Source organism: Musa acuminata, chromosome BXJ2-5 (assembly GCF_036884655.1).
Source record: "Musa acuminata AAA Group cultivar baxijiao chromosome BXJ2-5, Cavendish_Baxijiao_AAA, whole genome shotgun sequence".
NCBI lineage: Eukaryota > Viridiplantae > Streptophyta > Magnoliopsida > Zingiberales > Musaceae > Musa > Musa acuminata.
Genome location: NC_088342.1, coordinates 13,941,744 through 13,957,424, shown reverse-complemented (window position 1 = coordinate 13,957,424; position 15,681 = coordinate 13,941,744). Strand labels below are relative to the sequence as shown.

Sequence of the window (15,681 nt, the reverse complement as noted above, 5' to 3'; positions counted from 1 at the left end):
AACGTTTAAAACTGCGTACGTACGACAAAGCCGATTTCAATAGAAAAGCCGATTCATAAATCACTTTAACTTGTGATTAGGCAAGAAGCAGTTAAAATGAATCTGTTAAGGCAGTTTGCTATTGTGATGGAAATCAGAATGTAAGCGCAAACTGAAATACGATGTTCATACGAGAAAAGCGATTTACGTCTAAACACGATTCGGAAAATATAGAGCTTGGAAACGCAATCGTAAAAGCGCAGAAGGTAGTAAGCTATGAAGGAGGTTTGCAATAAGGATAATAAGCTCAAAGTAAATGCAAACCAGAGAAGACGGGAGTTTACAGTGGTTCGGTCAATCGTGACCTACATCCACTCCTCTGATTCCTCTTCCGTCGAGGCCACCGGCATCCACTAACGATCTTGCTTTATTAGGTGAAGATCAACCTCCTTCTTACACCCCTCTTCTCCTTTTACTGGGTTTAGGAGACAACCCTTACAAGCACTCACTCTCCTCTCTTAAACAGAATTCTAACACTTAAGCTAGAGGACGAAAATTCTAGAGATTGCAGCAGTGTTTTCTCTCTTTTAATCTCTCTGTGCTTGTCTATTTTACCCAGGGATTGGAGGGGTATTTATAGGCTCCAAACCAGTTTAAATTTGGAGCTCAAATATGTCATCTCCCAGAATTCCGGGGTCTGGCGGTTGCACCGCCTGACAGGGCTCGAAGATTGAGCCTCTAGGCGATGCCACCGCTTGTCAGGGGCGGTTGCACTGCCTGACTGGGGCAGTTGCACCGCCCAACTAGAGCTCGGAGACCGAGCTCAAGCGGTTGCACCGCTGTCAGAGGCGGTTGCACCGCCCAACCAGAACTCGAAGACCGTGCCCTAGGCGGTGCCACCGCTTGCTTGGGGCAGTTGCCCCACCCAGCTTCGCTGGGAGATCCTCTCCTGGGCGATGCTACCGCCTATACTATTTTAGCTCACTGGTTGAGCTCCAAACTTGGCCCAAACCAGTCCGAACTTGGGCCCAATTGGCCCCTACTTGGGTTATAGGATTAACACCTAATCCTAACCCTAATTAACGTGCTAACTATGAATTTAAAGACATTTTCTAAGCTATTACAAAGTCCGTAAGTCAAGACTTTTTCTGGCGAGCTTTCGGCAAACTTCCGGTGGTCTTCCGATGAACTCTCGGAAACCATTCTGCGGACTCCCGGCAAGCTCCTAGACTTCACGATTTGATCTTAGCGAGGTCCAACGAGCTTCTTCGGCAAGCTCCGATCTTTCTCGGCGAGCTCCGTGAACTTCCAATGAACCTTCCGGCGAGCTTCCGAAAAACCCTTCGGCAAGCTCCCAACTCATTCTCGGCTAGTTCTGGTAGCGTTCCCGATGAACCTTCGGACTTCCGTCGAACTCTCGAACTTGCAACGAATCCTTCGCACTTGACTCCGACACTTTATTTCGCTTTATATCTTCATCGTTATCATAGTTAATCCTGCACAATTAAAACAAAACTTCGATCGAGACAATTAATCCTAAGCAATTAAATAAGTTGTCCGGTATGTCATTCGTCCCTCGACGCTTCGTCCGATTCTTTGGCGCATCGTCCTCTCCTGCGGCCTATTGCCCAATCGGCAAGTTGACTCCGCAACTCCAATATCCTTGGCACAATACCCGCTCTTCTTGGCCCGATGTCCAAGTCCACAGCCCGAAGCCTTCTATCGATACGTCGACCGATCCATCGGCCCGACGTCCAATCTTCTGACATGTTTCTCCAGCACAACATGATTTTTCCTGCTTTAATTGTCTCATCCTGATCGAAGCATCCTGCGTCACTCAAAACGTAAATTAAAATATAAACACAATTATCAATTGGTTTCATCATCAAAATACGAGATTCAACACTTATTACATGCTCAATCGATATTGAAAAGTGTATAAAGCAATATAAGAAACAAATCAATATAAGAAAGTCCTTTTAGAGAAATAAGCCATGATCAATAATACCCATTAACTATCAAAAAAGACATTTAATAGCTATTAAATGATTGATAGTAGGCTTGTGCATAAAGAGAGATAATATGAGTAAATATCGATTAATATAGATTGCCGACAACTTGATGATACTCGGTGGTGTTATTGAGATTAGCACTATCAAATAAAGTACGAGGAATACTTATAGCGATTGGTGTAGTAATAGTTTTGGCATAAATATACTTTTGTTGAGAAAGAAATAAACTATTTGCCATGTTAATTACTTGAACCCCAAGAAAATAGCTATGGGACTCGAGATATTTGATAAAAAATTGATTAATTATTGCTAATTTATTACCAGTAATAATTAAGTCATCTATATAAATTAGTAAAAACATGATTATGCCTTCATGAGAATAAATGAATAACAAATTATCAGATTAAGAATTATAAAATCTAACTAAAACTATGTGTTGGAAGTTCATAATATTATAAAAGGCCTAGAGATTACCTTGCACAACTTACAGATATGTTAAGAGAGATTATGATCAGAAATATATTATCTCATAAATATATTATCAGAAATTTGACTACGAAGAAATGCATTATTCATTTTGAACTATCAAAGTCCCCATTTGTTAGACAAAGTAAGACAAAATAATATAAATTATTATTGGCTTCACAACTGATCTAAATGTGTCATGGTACTTAAGGTTTGGACGTTGATGAAATCATTTTACAACAAGTCTTACTTTATATTTATTGATGAACTTATTAGAATTTCATTTGATATGAAAAATCCATTTACACCTCACAACGTTTTGACTAAGTCCCATATACCATTCTATGACAAAACACTATGTTCTTCGGATATTGCTACTCATTATTCGAGAATTTTCAATACTTGATTAAAGTGATAAGCTTATAAATAAAAAATTGAGATTATTTTATAAAAAATAAAAAAAATATTTATTTGATTTAAAGACTTGATTTTTGGATTAGTAACTATTGAATGAATTGATATAGGGTCAATGACATCTCTAAAATGTATTAGAGGAGAAGAATTTAAAATAGGGATATTGAGACCAAGCCAAATTTTACAGTAAAAAAAATCATAAGATATTTACAAAGTTCAAGAATAAGAATCTCATGACCAAAATGTTTGTCGACAATGCAATATAAAAGGTTGTGTGGAGCATATGGAGATTATTAGTTTATCTAGTATTTGATGTGATATATTATTTTTAAATTTATAAATAGTATTTTTTGCACATAAAGCATGCATGAACAAAGTTTGTACCATGAATGATTGAGAAACATTCAAAAATAGACTTATAAAGTCCTCGTTTAGAGAATGTTTTGCATTGTAATTATTGAATCTCGGATTTTGATGATGAAACCAATTAATATGTGTTTATGTTTTAATCTACGTTTTGAGTGACGTAGGATGCTTCGATCAAGATGAGATAATTAAAGTAGGAAAATCATGTTGGGTTGGAGGAATGTGTTAGAAGATTGGACGTCAGGCAGGTGGATCGGTCGACGTATCGATAGAAGGCTTTGAGCCGTAGATTCGGGCATCGGGCCAAGAAGAGCGGACATTGCACCAAAGATATCAGAGTTGCAGAGTCAACTGGCCAATTGGGCAATAGGCCATAGGAGAGGATGATGCGCCGAAGAATCGAATGAAGCGTCGAGGGACCAATGACATGCAAGACAACTTGATTAGATGCTTTGGATTAATTGTCTAGATTGAAGTGTGTTTTACATATGCAGGATTAACTACGATAGCATAAAGACATAAAGCAAGTTTACCGGAGTCAAGTTCGATGGGTGTTCGAGAGTCTACCGAAAGTCCAAAGAATCGTCGGAAGTGCTGTCGAAGCCAATCGAGAAAGAATCGATGACTTGCCGAAGTTTTCGAAAGTCCGCCGGAAAGATCATCGGAGGTTCGCGAAGATCACTGAGAAGGTTCAGATACTTGCCAAAGACTCATTGAACTCGCCACAAGACTGGGAGCCTACTGAGAGTCCATCAGAAGAAATCCGAGGGTGTATCGGAAGTCCGCCAGAAGTTCACCGGAAAGCTCGCCGGAAGGAAACTCGATGTTGCCGGTTAAAAATTTGCTTAGGGCTATGTCTTCATTTCATAGTTTGCATATAATTTGGGTTAAGATTAAGGGTTAATCATATAACCCAGTTAGGGGCCAATTGGGCCCAAGTTTGGGCTGGTTTGGGCCAAATTTCGAGCCCAACCAGTGATATGAAAAGTCCATGCGGTGGCACCGTCGGACTGGGCAATGGCACTGCCCAGCACCCAAGAGGTCCGGCGGTGGCATCGCTCAGAACCCGAGAGGTCTAGTGGTGGCACCGCCAGTACACTGTCAGTGTCAGACACTAACAGGTGGTGGCACCGCCACTGACAGGCAGTGGCACTGCCAGCACCGGGAACCCAAAAGTAATTCAAATTTGGAGCTCAAATTTGAATCCCCTTAGGGCCTATAAATACCCCTCAATTCTCAATAGAGATAACAGCTTTTTGAGAAGTTAGAAATTGAGAAAAAGCTTCAGCAAAGTCTTATTTTCAATAGCTTAAGTGTTCACCTCTCTCTTTCTCTTTGAAAAATCTATAAGAGTGTGGACCACTTGTAACAAGGTTGTAAGAGGGGTATTTGGTCCTTGTCCTTCAAAGTGATATGCTAGTGGAAGTTAGGAGCCTCATCAAAGAAGGCTTCGCAAGTGGATGTAGATCATTTGACCGAACCACTTTAAATTGTGGTGTTTCTTGAATGTTTGAGTGTTTAACTTTCTGAAACATTTATTTACTTAGTAGCAAACTTTTGGTTTTCATCTCCTTCCTTTACTCGAGCTATTTTTACTAAGTCCTTTGTCGAATCGAAATCTCTATACGTTTACAAAATCGATTTCAAACTTACCAATTTCAATCCGCTGAATTAAATCACCCCGATAGGGCCACTCCGATCCTAACAGTAACATATGTGGAGTGAAATGAAGTATTAAATGAATTGGATAAAACCATTATAATTCATGTATTGCATCCTTTATATAAGAATGAGTTTTGATGTGACTAAGAGTTTTTTTATCACATAAAATATTATCATTCGTCACCATTTTATGTTATTGCGACATATGAACCATGTGGAAGAATGTTCAAATTTCAAATGTCATTGGAATCTCATAATAAACAACATGGTCCACGTGTCAAATTAGGTGGTTTCAATTACATTATTATCATGATGATGATGATATAAGTTACACAATATCAATAACCAAATAAAATTGTTTTTAAAAAGAAATTTACCTCAAAAATACTTTTTAATTGCTTTGTGGTGAATGACAGCAATAAAAATAATACATTAAATATTTAAAAATTACATTATATATATATAGAATAGGAATTCTTTCAAGTTTGATAAAGCACAGACCAAAAGACACCAACTGTTGTTGAGTACATCATCCATCCAATTAATTTTGTGTTGTTTATCCAAAGATTATTCTTGAACAAGTACAGCTGAAGAGAACTTGATATTCTACTGCATATTTAATTTATGAATTATTTTGTTAACAAATTGTTGATGAACCGATTAGTTGGCCTGCCTTTTAGTTGCTTGGGATGAGGATGACAGATGCAGCCTCCGTCCGTCTTGTCTTGTGATGATCTCGGTGGATGAGATATGACGTTGGAAACGTTCGGCTTGTTTGGACCTTTCCGTTATATTGTTCTAGATATTGGCAGTGGTAATAAGGAAAAAGAAAAGAAGAAATATGTTTGGCAGTATAATAATGTGGGAGGAGGTTCGACCGACTGAAGAAGACTGAACGCTTGGAACCATTCATCTAATTCCAGCCACAAGTCCGACGACCTCTGAATATTATTTCAATATTTACAGAATATTAACAGAATTATGAACAGCTTCTAATCTCCTCCTATCCTTATGGCGTCAATCTTCTCGAGGGCTTTCACAACATCGTTCATGGTTGGTCGGAGCTTATGCTCCTTCTCGATACATGCTTCGATGATTCGGGCCAGTCGAGAAGCGGCCGCCGAAGGATACTCCCCATTGAGTTTTGGGTCCATTAGACTCGCTAGCTCTTTGGCATCCGATGAGAGATGGGGCTTGGCGAACTGTGCCAAGTGGCGTTCAGCGCACGGTCGATCAGGATCGAACACCTTCCGACCAGTGAGCATCTGCAGCAACACTATCCCGAATGCATACACGTCCGTCTTCGCGTCCAGATGACCTGATTGATCAAGGAGAAGAGACACTCACTCGTATTAAATGGCAGCGGCGAGTAACACACGTAATATGCTAGATATCTTGCATGATATGTATATATGTATTGTGCGTACCAGTGGTGATGCACTGGGGGTCCAAATATCCAGGTGTGCCCAAGACATGCGTTGAGACACGACCCCGCTTACCGGTCCGGCCCTTCAATGACAATGACCAACCCAAGCCGGATAGCTTTGGGTTGAAGTCCTGCAAGGGAACAAAGATTGAGGTGAGGACACCCCATTTTTAACAGAGAAATTAGATTGTTGTACAAAGCGTGCGTAAAAGAGAAGATCACATACGGAGTCAAGCAGGATGACCGAGGGCTTCACGTCCCGATGGATGATGCGCTTGTTCGATTTATGTAGAAAACGAAGACATCGAGCAGCACCGATTGCTATTTTAATTCTCAGCTTCCACGAGAGCGGTGGCTTCCCTTCTGTTGAAGAAGATGATCCTGTAAGATGATTTCTCTTTGGCGCGGATATCAGAATACAGTATAATACTCACTCTCAAGAAGATGATCCTGTAAGCTCCCGTTAGCCATGAACTCGTAGACGAGATGGAACGCGGCGTTCTCTTCCTTGCAGTAGCCCAGCAGCCTGATGAGGTTGGGATGCGACAGCTTCCGCAAAACGTTCATCTCGTTCTGCGCAACACCCCCAAGAAACAGGAAACAAAAGAAATTAATTAAGCACACAAATCAGAAGTAGAATATTAAATCGAATTAGTAAGCAAGCAAGCAAGCAAAACAGGGGACCAAATAGTCGTTATATTGGATGGAAAGTCAAGTCAAGTCAAGTCTAGGGAATCACCACCCACTCCTGTAACCCTTGGTTGGTGTTTAGCTTCCATGTCTTTACAGCAACGAATTTGTCATCCATCCGACCTTTGTATACGACTGCGAATTCTCCTTCCCCAACAATGTTCCCATGCGAGAAGTTCCTTGTGGCACGCTTCAATTGGCTAAGCGGGAAGGTCTCAAGGTCTGGGTTGGCATCGACCTCGACTCCGGTACCACCCGTTCCTGCTGCTGTTTCGACTCCAAGTCCAAGTCCACTTCTTGCTGGTTTTTCTACCTGAAGCCTATTGGTGCGTCTGAAGATCCCAAGGAATGCATTTTCGACTCTAGAGCAAAGTAGACTTCCCATTCTGTGGTTGGCCTTCTTGTGAGAGGAGGGGAACAAAACAAAAACAAAATAAAAGGCATTGTTAATTAAATTTGATTGGGACTCAGAAGAAGATGAACTTTGAAAATTAATTTTTTGGGTAATGAAAGTTCAAATTACTACACAAAATTATAAAATAATAACACATCGTAGAATATAGAGATGCGTATATACCTTGGCTCGCTGGACGTCCACGAGATTGATGAGCGGAATAAGCCTCAAATACCGTTCTATCTCCGCTTCTACCTTCTGGAACCGATGCTCAAGCATCCACCCCATGGCCATGAGATACAAAAAGCTATGATTCTGGCAAATGTTGACGAGAATGTAGGCCTTCTTCAGAGCATTCTCCAGTCGCTCCAATACCGCTCTCGTCTCAGGATACGTCTTGAGATCCGACATGTCGAGTGGTTCCAAGAGATGGCCAATGAGCTGCAAGTAATCCGACAGTTCTCGACAATTCTTCTTCTGGATTCGTGCTTTCGCAGCGGCCTCCACGATGATGATGATGAGGCGGACAGCGTCAAGTCCCGCGAGTTGCGCGACATTGGCAATCTGTCCTGTGATCGCTAAAACTATTGATGCCAGTGGTATCCCAAACGATATCTAATCTGAAAAATAATAATAATAATAATAATAATAATAATTTCATATGTGTCAGAATAAAGAATATACGATTAAATTATGTACAGAACAGAACAGAACAGATTCAAAATGGCAAAAATTAATTGAGATCGTAAAGAAAGTAAAACACAAGTGCGGAGAAAGAAACACCATAATGAATAATAAAAAGTAAGATCATACCTAAACAACTTTGAAGGGCCACTCCAACTCCACTCTCTCAATCCGATTTGATTTGGTGTTGTACTCGTTTGGGTTTGGGGGAGACTATACTTTTTTTTATTTATAGTGTTAAATCTCCGAGTCCGGAACCGTTTAAGAATCATACTCCTATTTAGTTTAGGATCCCAACTCCTACTGGGATTACGAATACTAACTCCTATCTATCTTATTTACGACTTCTTTTAATTCCTATCAAGATTTGGTTTAGGAGTCGATACTCCTACTGGGTTTAGGAATCCTAACTCCTGGCTGATTTAGGACTTTTTAATTCCAAACTAATCTATGACTCACCCTCGAGAGAGCTCGTATCAAGATTTGGGCTCCTGGTTTGTACAGACTTAGTAACTTAAATTGCGAGAGAGGTCGGTTGCCATGGTGGGTGGATGGATGAGTTCTCCAGGAAAAGTATACAGGGGCCAGATCGTCTCTACGTGCTCCGGTCACCTGGGCTCAGGTGCTGGCGGGACGGTCCTCTCCGGTGAACTCTTTGGTGTTCTCTGATTTCAAAGTTTAAGAGGATCAAGAGTGACTCGTCTGACTTTTTGGCGTTCGACGATGTCCAACTTGCCGAATGGCGACGGCCTTGGAGCCATAGCTTGGTGGGACGGTTCCTCCGGCGACCTCCGACATTGGATAGCATCAAGGCCGCTGTATTGTATCGTCGCCTTGGAAGGGTGTCGAAACCTCCTTCGATCATGGACACGGACATGGACATGGAGATGGAGATGGTAACACCGTTCCAAAAATACAAGGTAAAGAAGTAGGGGCTCTCTTTGTTTGATTGGTGTAGGAGGAACTAAACAAATAGGGGTCCACCTCTCTTTTTTCTTTGGCAATTACCTGAATATGATGCAGCAGCAAGCATCAACCGCGATCTCATTCCCTTCTTCGTCCAAATCATGTTCAGGCCTCTCCATTTCTTCCTGGGCAGCCAAGTAGTACGTATACCAAGGAAGAACAATGTAAAACAACAAGTGGCACAGAAACAATTTCGTTTCTCAATGCATGTGATGTGAAATCCTCAGCCAAATTACGCTAAATCAGATGCCTTTGCTTATGCCAACATCAGAAATGCGTACCCACGAGAGTGACGAGTGGGATAGGCTTCCTTGAAGTACACGTTCAATCTTTTTGTGAGCAATCCGCCACCCCATGGTCTTGACATATATAGATGATGAGTAGGTCTGGACTTATCGTAAGTACATGTAGCATCGCCTCGGGACGTCCTCCGGTACGTAGAGCTGGCGCTGATGGCATGGCACGGCACGGTCCTTCCTGAGGTCCGTCCGATGGTGACGGTGAGCTTGCACAAGATGTTGTAATAGCATATTAGATTTCTTCAATTGCACGAGGAACTCTTTGAGCTGTTGAGGAAAATCCTCTTTACTAATATGTAGAAATAGTCATCAAGTTCGCTATCTCAAACATACTCTATAATTATATTTCATAGTTTATCATAGTATCAGAGCCATTGCCTTAGAGCAATACTTATCTTCTCATCGATGAGAAATTGTGTTCTTTGCTATCGTCACTCCCACTACACTTGCAAAGTCTCAAGCAGCGGTGCCACCACTCCGGTCGGAGCTCCAAAGGCTTCTAACTGGCCACCTCTGCTACTCCAATGGCCAGCATTGCACTCTCTGTCAAGAGTCCAAATGAGTGCCACCGCAATGATCTCTTCTCCTATCTAAGTCGGTGACTTTCTTGCAACTACTTGCTTCGACAGCCTGCTCCTATGGTCGGTGAGTTGCAGATGCATCTCACAGATTGCATCTTATAGATTCTTCCCCTTCCTATCTCGATCGGCAATGACCGCAACTTCTCATAGAGCTCTCGGCGAACTCTCGATGAACTCTCGATGAGCTTCCAACATATCATCCGAATCTTCGTTATATCGTCCGATCTTTGACTTCGGCCCAACATCTACTTTATGTCGTATTTATTAATATAGTTAATCCTGCAACATTTATCTCAACATATGGATTAAATCAATAATTTATCAATTGACTTCATCATCAAAACCGAGATTCAACAATCTCCCCCTTTTTTATGATGACAATCAATTGATGATGGAGTTAACCTCAACTCCCCCTATCTATATGCCATATTGAGATAAGCAGACTTAAATTGAAAAGGAATAATGACCTTTGAATTCAAATGAAATAATTTCGATCACAAGGATCGAATACAATATATCAAATCAAAATTTCATACACAGTTTCAAAACTTTACTTTTCATCCTCACTTCATGCATGATACCAAAATTAAATTAATCATCACTGTGGGTATATCATACATGAAACTAAAGTATTCATGATACGTCATGGTGGGTATAATATTCACGATGCTAAGACATTAAAATTTTTATCATTTCATCCATTAAATCAACATTTGAATCGTGATACCAAACATTCATCATTTCTCCCATGCATGATACTAAAGCATTCATGATACATCATTTTGGGCATAACATTAATGATGCTAAGACATTAAAATTTTAAGTATTTATCACTTCATGCATTAAATCAATATTTTGATCATAATACCAAACATTCATCATTTCTCTCTCTTTGTCATTAACAAAAAGGAGAATCATTCAACAATACAAGTGGTTTAAATTATTCAAGTAAGTTTTATACTAATTTATCCAAGCTAGCAAAAATGAGAAGTTAAGCAAACACTTTACATGATAACTGCTTTTGCTTTTTGAAATAGGCAAGCTAGCATTTTTGCTTTAGATGTGCAGGAGCATTTTGGTTCTTTTTGAGATATGTAATTTTCTTTCTTCCTTTGTCATAAAAACAAGAAAAAGATAAGAAGAGTAAGGGAGGAATTCATTCTCTATGAAAAACTAAGAACCAAATTCATGAAAGTTAAGTTTCATTGGATAAGCTTCTACTATAGCAAAAAGAGAGGATTCATCATAAAGGATCAAGATGTCTATACCAAAAAAAGAAAATCAAATCATATATTAAAAGTCCATCGATAAAAATTCTTCTTTTGTGAGTAGAGTGAGGAAGAATTTATGGGGAAAGATCATTAAAAGAAGGATAAAAAATCCATGAATCAAGGCTCTTCTTTTGCAAATAGAAAGAGGAAAGATTCATATAAGACAATCTCCATTTAAAAGAAAAATTCAAGTTATGAAAAACTGAGAAATCCGAAAAATATACAAGAGGAACTCATGCATTCGAAAGATTTAACATACATAATTCTTTTCTAATAAAATCAAATTATTCCTCATTTAATGGTTTTATAAAAATATCTGCTAATTGATACTTTGTATTAACAAATTCTAAAGATATGTCATGATTATTAACATGATCTCTTATAAAATGATGCATAATGTCAATATGTTTAGTTCTAGAGTGTTAAATAAGATTCTTAGTTAAACATATTGCACTAGTGTTATCGTATTTTATAGAAATATTTTTCAAATAAATTTCATAATCTTCTAAAGTATTTTTTATCCATATAACTTGTGCATACATCTGCTATTATATATTCAGCTTCGATTGTAGATAATGCAATTGAGTTTTGTTCCTTGGAAGACCAAGAGACAAGTGCATGACCTAAGAGTGACATATTCTAAATGTGCATTTTTTTATCTATTTGACACCCAGCAAAATCAGCATTGGAATAAGCAATCAATTCATGATTTCTAGTTTTTGGCTACCATAATACTAGATTAGGAGTTCCTTTTAGGTATCTAAAAATCCTTTTAATAGCTTTTAAGTGAGATCACTTAGGATTAGATTGAAATATAGTATATCGGGTATAGTTGCTATGAGGTATAATAAACTATCTATCATACCCTTAAAAGTCTTTTGATCAAAACATTCTCCATTAATATCCATATCTAATTTTGTAGAAGTGCTCATTGGTGTATTAATAGCCTTAGCATTATCCATATTAAATCATTTTAATATATCTAAAGTATATTTTGTTTGACTAACCAAAAAGCCAACACTAAATTATTTGATTTGTAAACCTAAGAAAAAAGTTAATTCCCCCATCAAACTCATTTCAAATTCATGGCTCATACTATTGGCAAAATATTCACATAAAGACTCATTTGAAGATCCAAAATGATATCATCAACATAAATTTGAACAATGAGAAAATTATTTTCAAAATATTTGATAAATAATATAGTATTAATCTTGCCTTTCATAAAATTATTTTGAATAAGAAAAGAACTAAGTCTCTTATACCAAACCCTAGGGGCTTGTTTTAATCCATAGAGAGTCTTAGTCAACTTAAACACATGATACAAAAAGTTAGCATTCTAAAAAAATCTAGGAGGTTGTTCAACATAAACTTCTTAAGCAATAAAGCCATTAGGAAAAGTACTTTTAACATCCATTTGGAATAATTTAAAATTATTGAGAATCCTTATGGCTTCAGGTCTAGCCACAGGAGCGAAGATTTCTTCATAATCGATATATTCTTCTTAATTGAAACTTTTGGCCACTGATCTAGCCTTGTTTCTAACTATAATACTAAGTTCATCTTGCTTGTTTCTGAAGACCCATTTAGTACCAATTACCAAATGGTCACTAGGTCTAGGAACAAGCTTCCACATCTCATTTCTCTCAAATTGATTTAATTCCTCATGTATTACAATAATATATGAATCATCTTTTGGGGTCTCATCAATTCATTTAGGTTCAATTTGAGACAAAAAGGTTACATTCGCACAAAAAATTGAAGAGAAGAACGAGTTTGTACACCTTTTGAAGTGTCTCCAATGATTAGCTCCTTAAGATGAGCATCTATATACTTCTAATCATTAGGTAAGGATTCTTTGAAAGAAGATGCATCCAAGTTGCAAGTGGGAGGCGAGGGTTCATTCAAATTTAAACCATCTAAATCAAAATCATCATCAAAATCATTTTTCTTGGATTCGGAAATCTCATTGAAAACAACATGAATAGATTCTTCTATAACTAAAGTTATTTTATTAAACACACAAAATGCTTTAGAAGTAGAAGAATAATCAAGAAATATATTTTTATCAGATTTTGCATCAAATTTTCTTAAGGCATCTTTTTCGTTTAAAATAAAATAATTAAAATCGAAAACTTTAAAATATACAACATTGGGTTTTTTGTTATTCCATAACTCATAAGGAGTTTTGGAAAATAATAGTCTTACTAGAACCCTATTTATGACATAGCATGTTGTGTTAACGGCTTCTGCCTAAAAATATTTGGGTAGACTATGTTCGTTTAACATGGTTCTTGTCATTTCTTGTAAACTCCTATTTTTTCTTTCAACTACTATATTTTGTTATGGGTTTCTTGAAGTAGAGAAATTATAGTTATACCCATTTGATTTACAAAAGTTTTAGAAATCATGGTTTTGAAACACACCACCGTAATCACTACGTATAGATGAAATCATAAAGCCTTCTTTATTTTGAACAAGTTTACAAAATTTCACTTTTGTGTGCCAGGTGTTAGGATCAATACGACACTAAGAGGGGTGGGGGGTGAATTACTACAATGATAACTATTACAATGATTTAGAAAGTTTCATTTGATAAAATCATTTTGTCAAAGCCCGTATCGGAAAGTAATGAAAGTAATAATTTAGAGTAAATGTAAAGCGTAGAGTGTAAATAAGTAATGAAAGAAAGCAGTAAGGAAAAAACACACCAGGTTTATAGTGGTTTGGTCATTGTGGCTTACGCCCACTTTCAATTTCTCCTCCGACAAGGTCACCGGCGTCTACTAATAGTCTTCCCTCAATAGGCGAAGACCAACTACATTCTTACAAAGCTTTTCTCCTTTTCATGGGTTTAGGAGACAACCCTTATAAGCCTCACACCTCTTCTCTAATGATTACAAAGCTGAAGAAAGAGGAGGAGGACCCTTGGTACTTTTACAACATTTTTACACCCCACCACTTAAAGATTTTTTCACACTTTTCTACTCTTTTCATTCTCTTTTCATACAGAAAGGAGTGGGGTATTTATAGGCCCTAAAGGTTTCATAATTCGAGCCAAAAAGTATCTCTTCCCGGATTTCTGGGGTATTGGCGGTACCACCACTATTATTGGGTGGTTCCATCGCCAAAAACTCTGACATTAGGTGGTACCACCACCCTGTCAGGCGGTAGTACTAGTCTAGTGGCACTATCGCCTGACAGAGCCTCGAAGACTAGGCTATGATGGTACCATCGCCTAGTAGTATTAATTGCCAGTGGTACCACCGCCTAGTCTGGGCGGTACCACCACCCAAACCACTTGGAAGGCTAAGCCTCAAGCAATTCCACTACCCACCCTAGGTGGTGCCACCGCTTGGTATGGCTCTAAATAGCTAAGTGGGCCTTCCATCTAACCTAACTCAACCCTGTTTTAGGCCCAGTTGGCCCCTAAATGAGTTAGTGAGATTACCTTGCAATCCTAAATTAATCTTGGTTCTAACTATGGTAATTAAGTTATTAACTAAGCAATCTTTGTCTAGTATGTCAATCGTTCTTCTGGGGAAGTCTCGTCGAACTTTTGGTGAACTTTTTGGCATGCTTTTTGCGAACTCTTAGCGAACTCCCGATGAACTCTCAATGAGCTTTTAACGAACTCCCAACGAGCTCTCAACGAACTCCCAATGAAGTCTCGATGAGCTTCCGGCACATCGTTCGAATCTTCGCCATATCATCCGATTTTTTACTCCAGCCCAATATCTACATTATACCTTATCCATTATCATAATTAATCCTACAACACTTATCTCAACACATTGATTAGATCATTAATTTATTAATTGATTTCGTCATCAAAATCAGTGATTCAATAATCTCTCCCTTTTTTATGATGACAACCAATTGATGACGGAGTTAACCTTAACTCTCCCTATTTATATGCCACATTGAGATAAAATAAACTTGGACTCAAATGGAATCAAAACCTTTGAATTCAAGTTAAACACTTTCGATCATTGTGATCAAATGCAATATACAATATCAACATATCAATATGATGTGCATCGTTAAAACATGCATAATTTCAAAACCTTACATTTCAAACTCACTTTATGCATGATAGCAAAAATAAATCAACATCACTTTGGGCATATCATACATGCTACTAAAGCATTCATGATTTCAAAGTTTAAGAGGATCAAGAGTGACTCATCTGACTCTTTAGCGTTCGATGATGCCCAACTTGCCGAATGGCGACGGCCTTGGAGCCATAGCTTGGTGGGATGGTTCCTCCGACGACCTCTGACATTGGATAGCATCAAGGCCGTTGTATTGTATCGTCACCTTGGAAAGGTGTCGAAACCTCCTTCGATCATGGACATGGACATGGACATGGAGATGGAGATGGTAACACCGTTCCAAAAATACAAGGTAAAGAAGTAGGGGCTCTCTTTGTTTGATTGGTGTAGGAGGAACTAAACAAATAGGGGTCCACC

General features: G+C 38.5%; 1 protein-coding gene across 1 annotated transcript; it reads right to left on the bottom strand.

The window, feature by feature from the left end:
• Window positions 1-5,760: 5,760 nt before the first annotated feature.
• Window positions 5,761-8,005, bottom strand: LOC135611721 (probable serine/threonine-protein kinase PBL11). Its single transcript, XM_065107375.1, has 6 exons — window positions 7,592-8,005; window positions 7,064-7,411; window positions 6,759-6,897; window positions 6,551-6,687; window positions 6,326-6,455; window positions 5,761-6,216 (listed from the first exon to the last, which is right to left on the bottom strand). Exons 1-6 carry the CDS (start codon window positions 7,817-7,819, stop codon window positions 5,891-5,893), a joined length of 1,308 nt encoding a protein of 435 aa, XP_064963447.1. The 5' UTR covers window positions 7,820-8,005; the 3' UTR covers window positions 5,761-5,890.
• Between the last annotated feature and the right edge of the window lie 7,676 nt (window positions 8,006-15,681).

What these genes read in the sequence shown, in the direction of transcription:
- LOC135611721 (XM_065107375.1), bottom strand. Translation starts at nt 7,819, where the DNA reads ATGTCGGATCTCAAGACGTATCCTGAGACGAGAGCGGTATTGGAGCGA. An exon ending in CGGTCATCCTGCTTGACTCC is followed by an intron (nt 6,456 to 6,550) that starts GTATGTGATCTT and finishes GTTCCCTTGCAG; the next exon opens with GACTTCAACCCAAAGCTATC. An exon ending in CCCCCAGTGCATCACCACTG is followed by an intron (nt 6,217 to 6,325) that starts GTACGCACAATA and finishes TTGATCAATCAG; the next exon opens with GTCATCTGGACGCGAAGACG.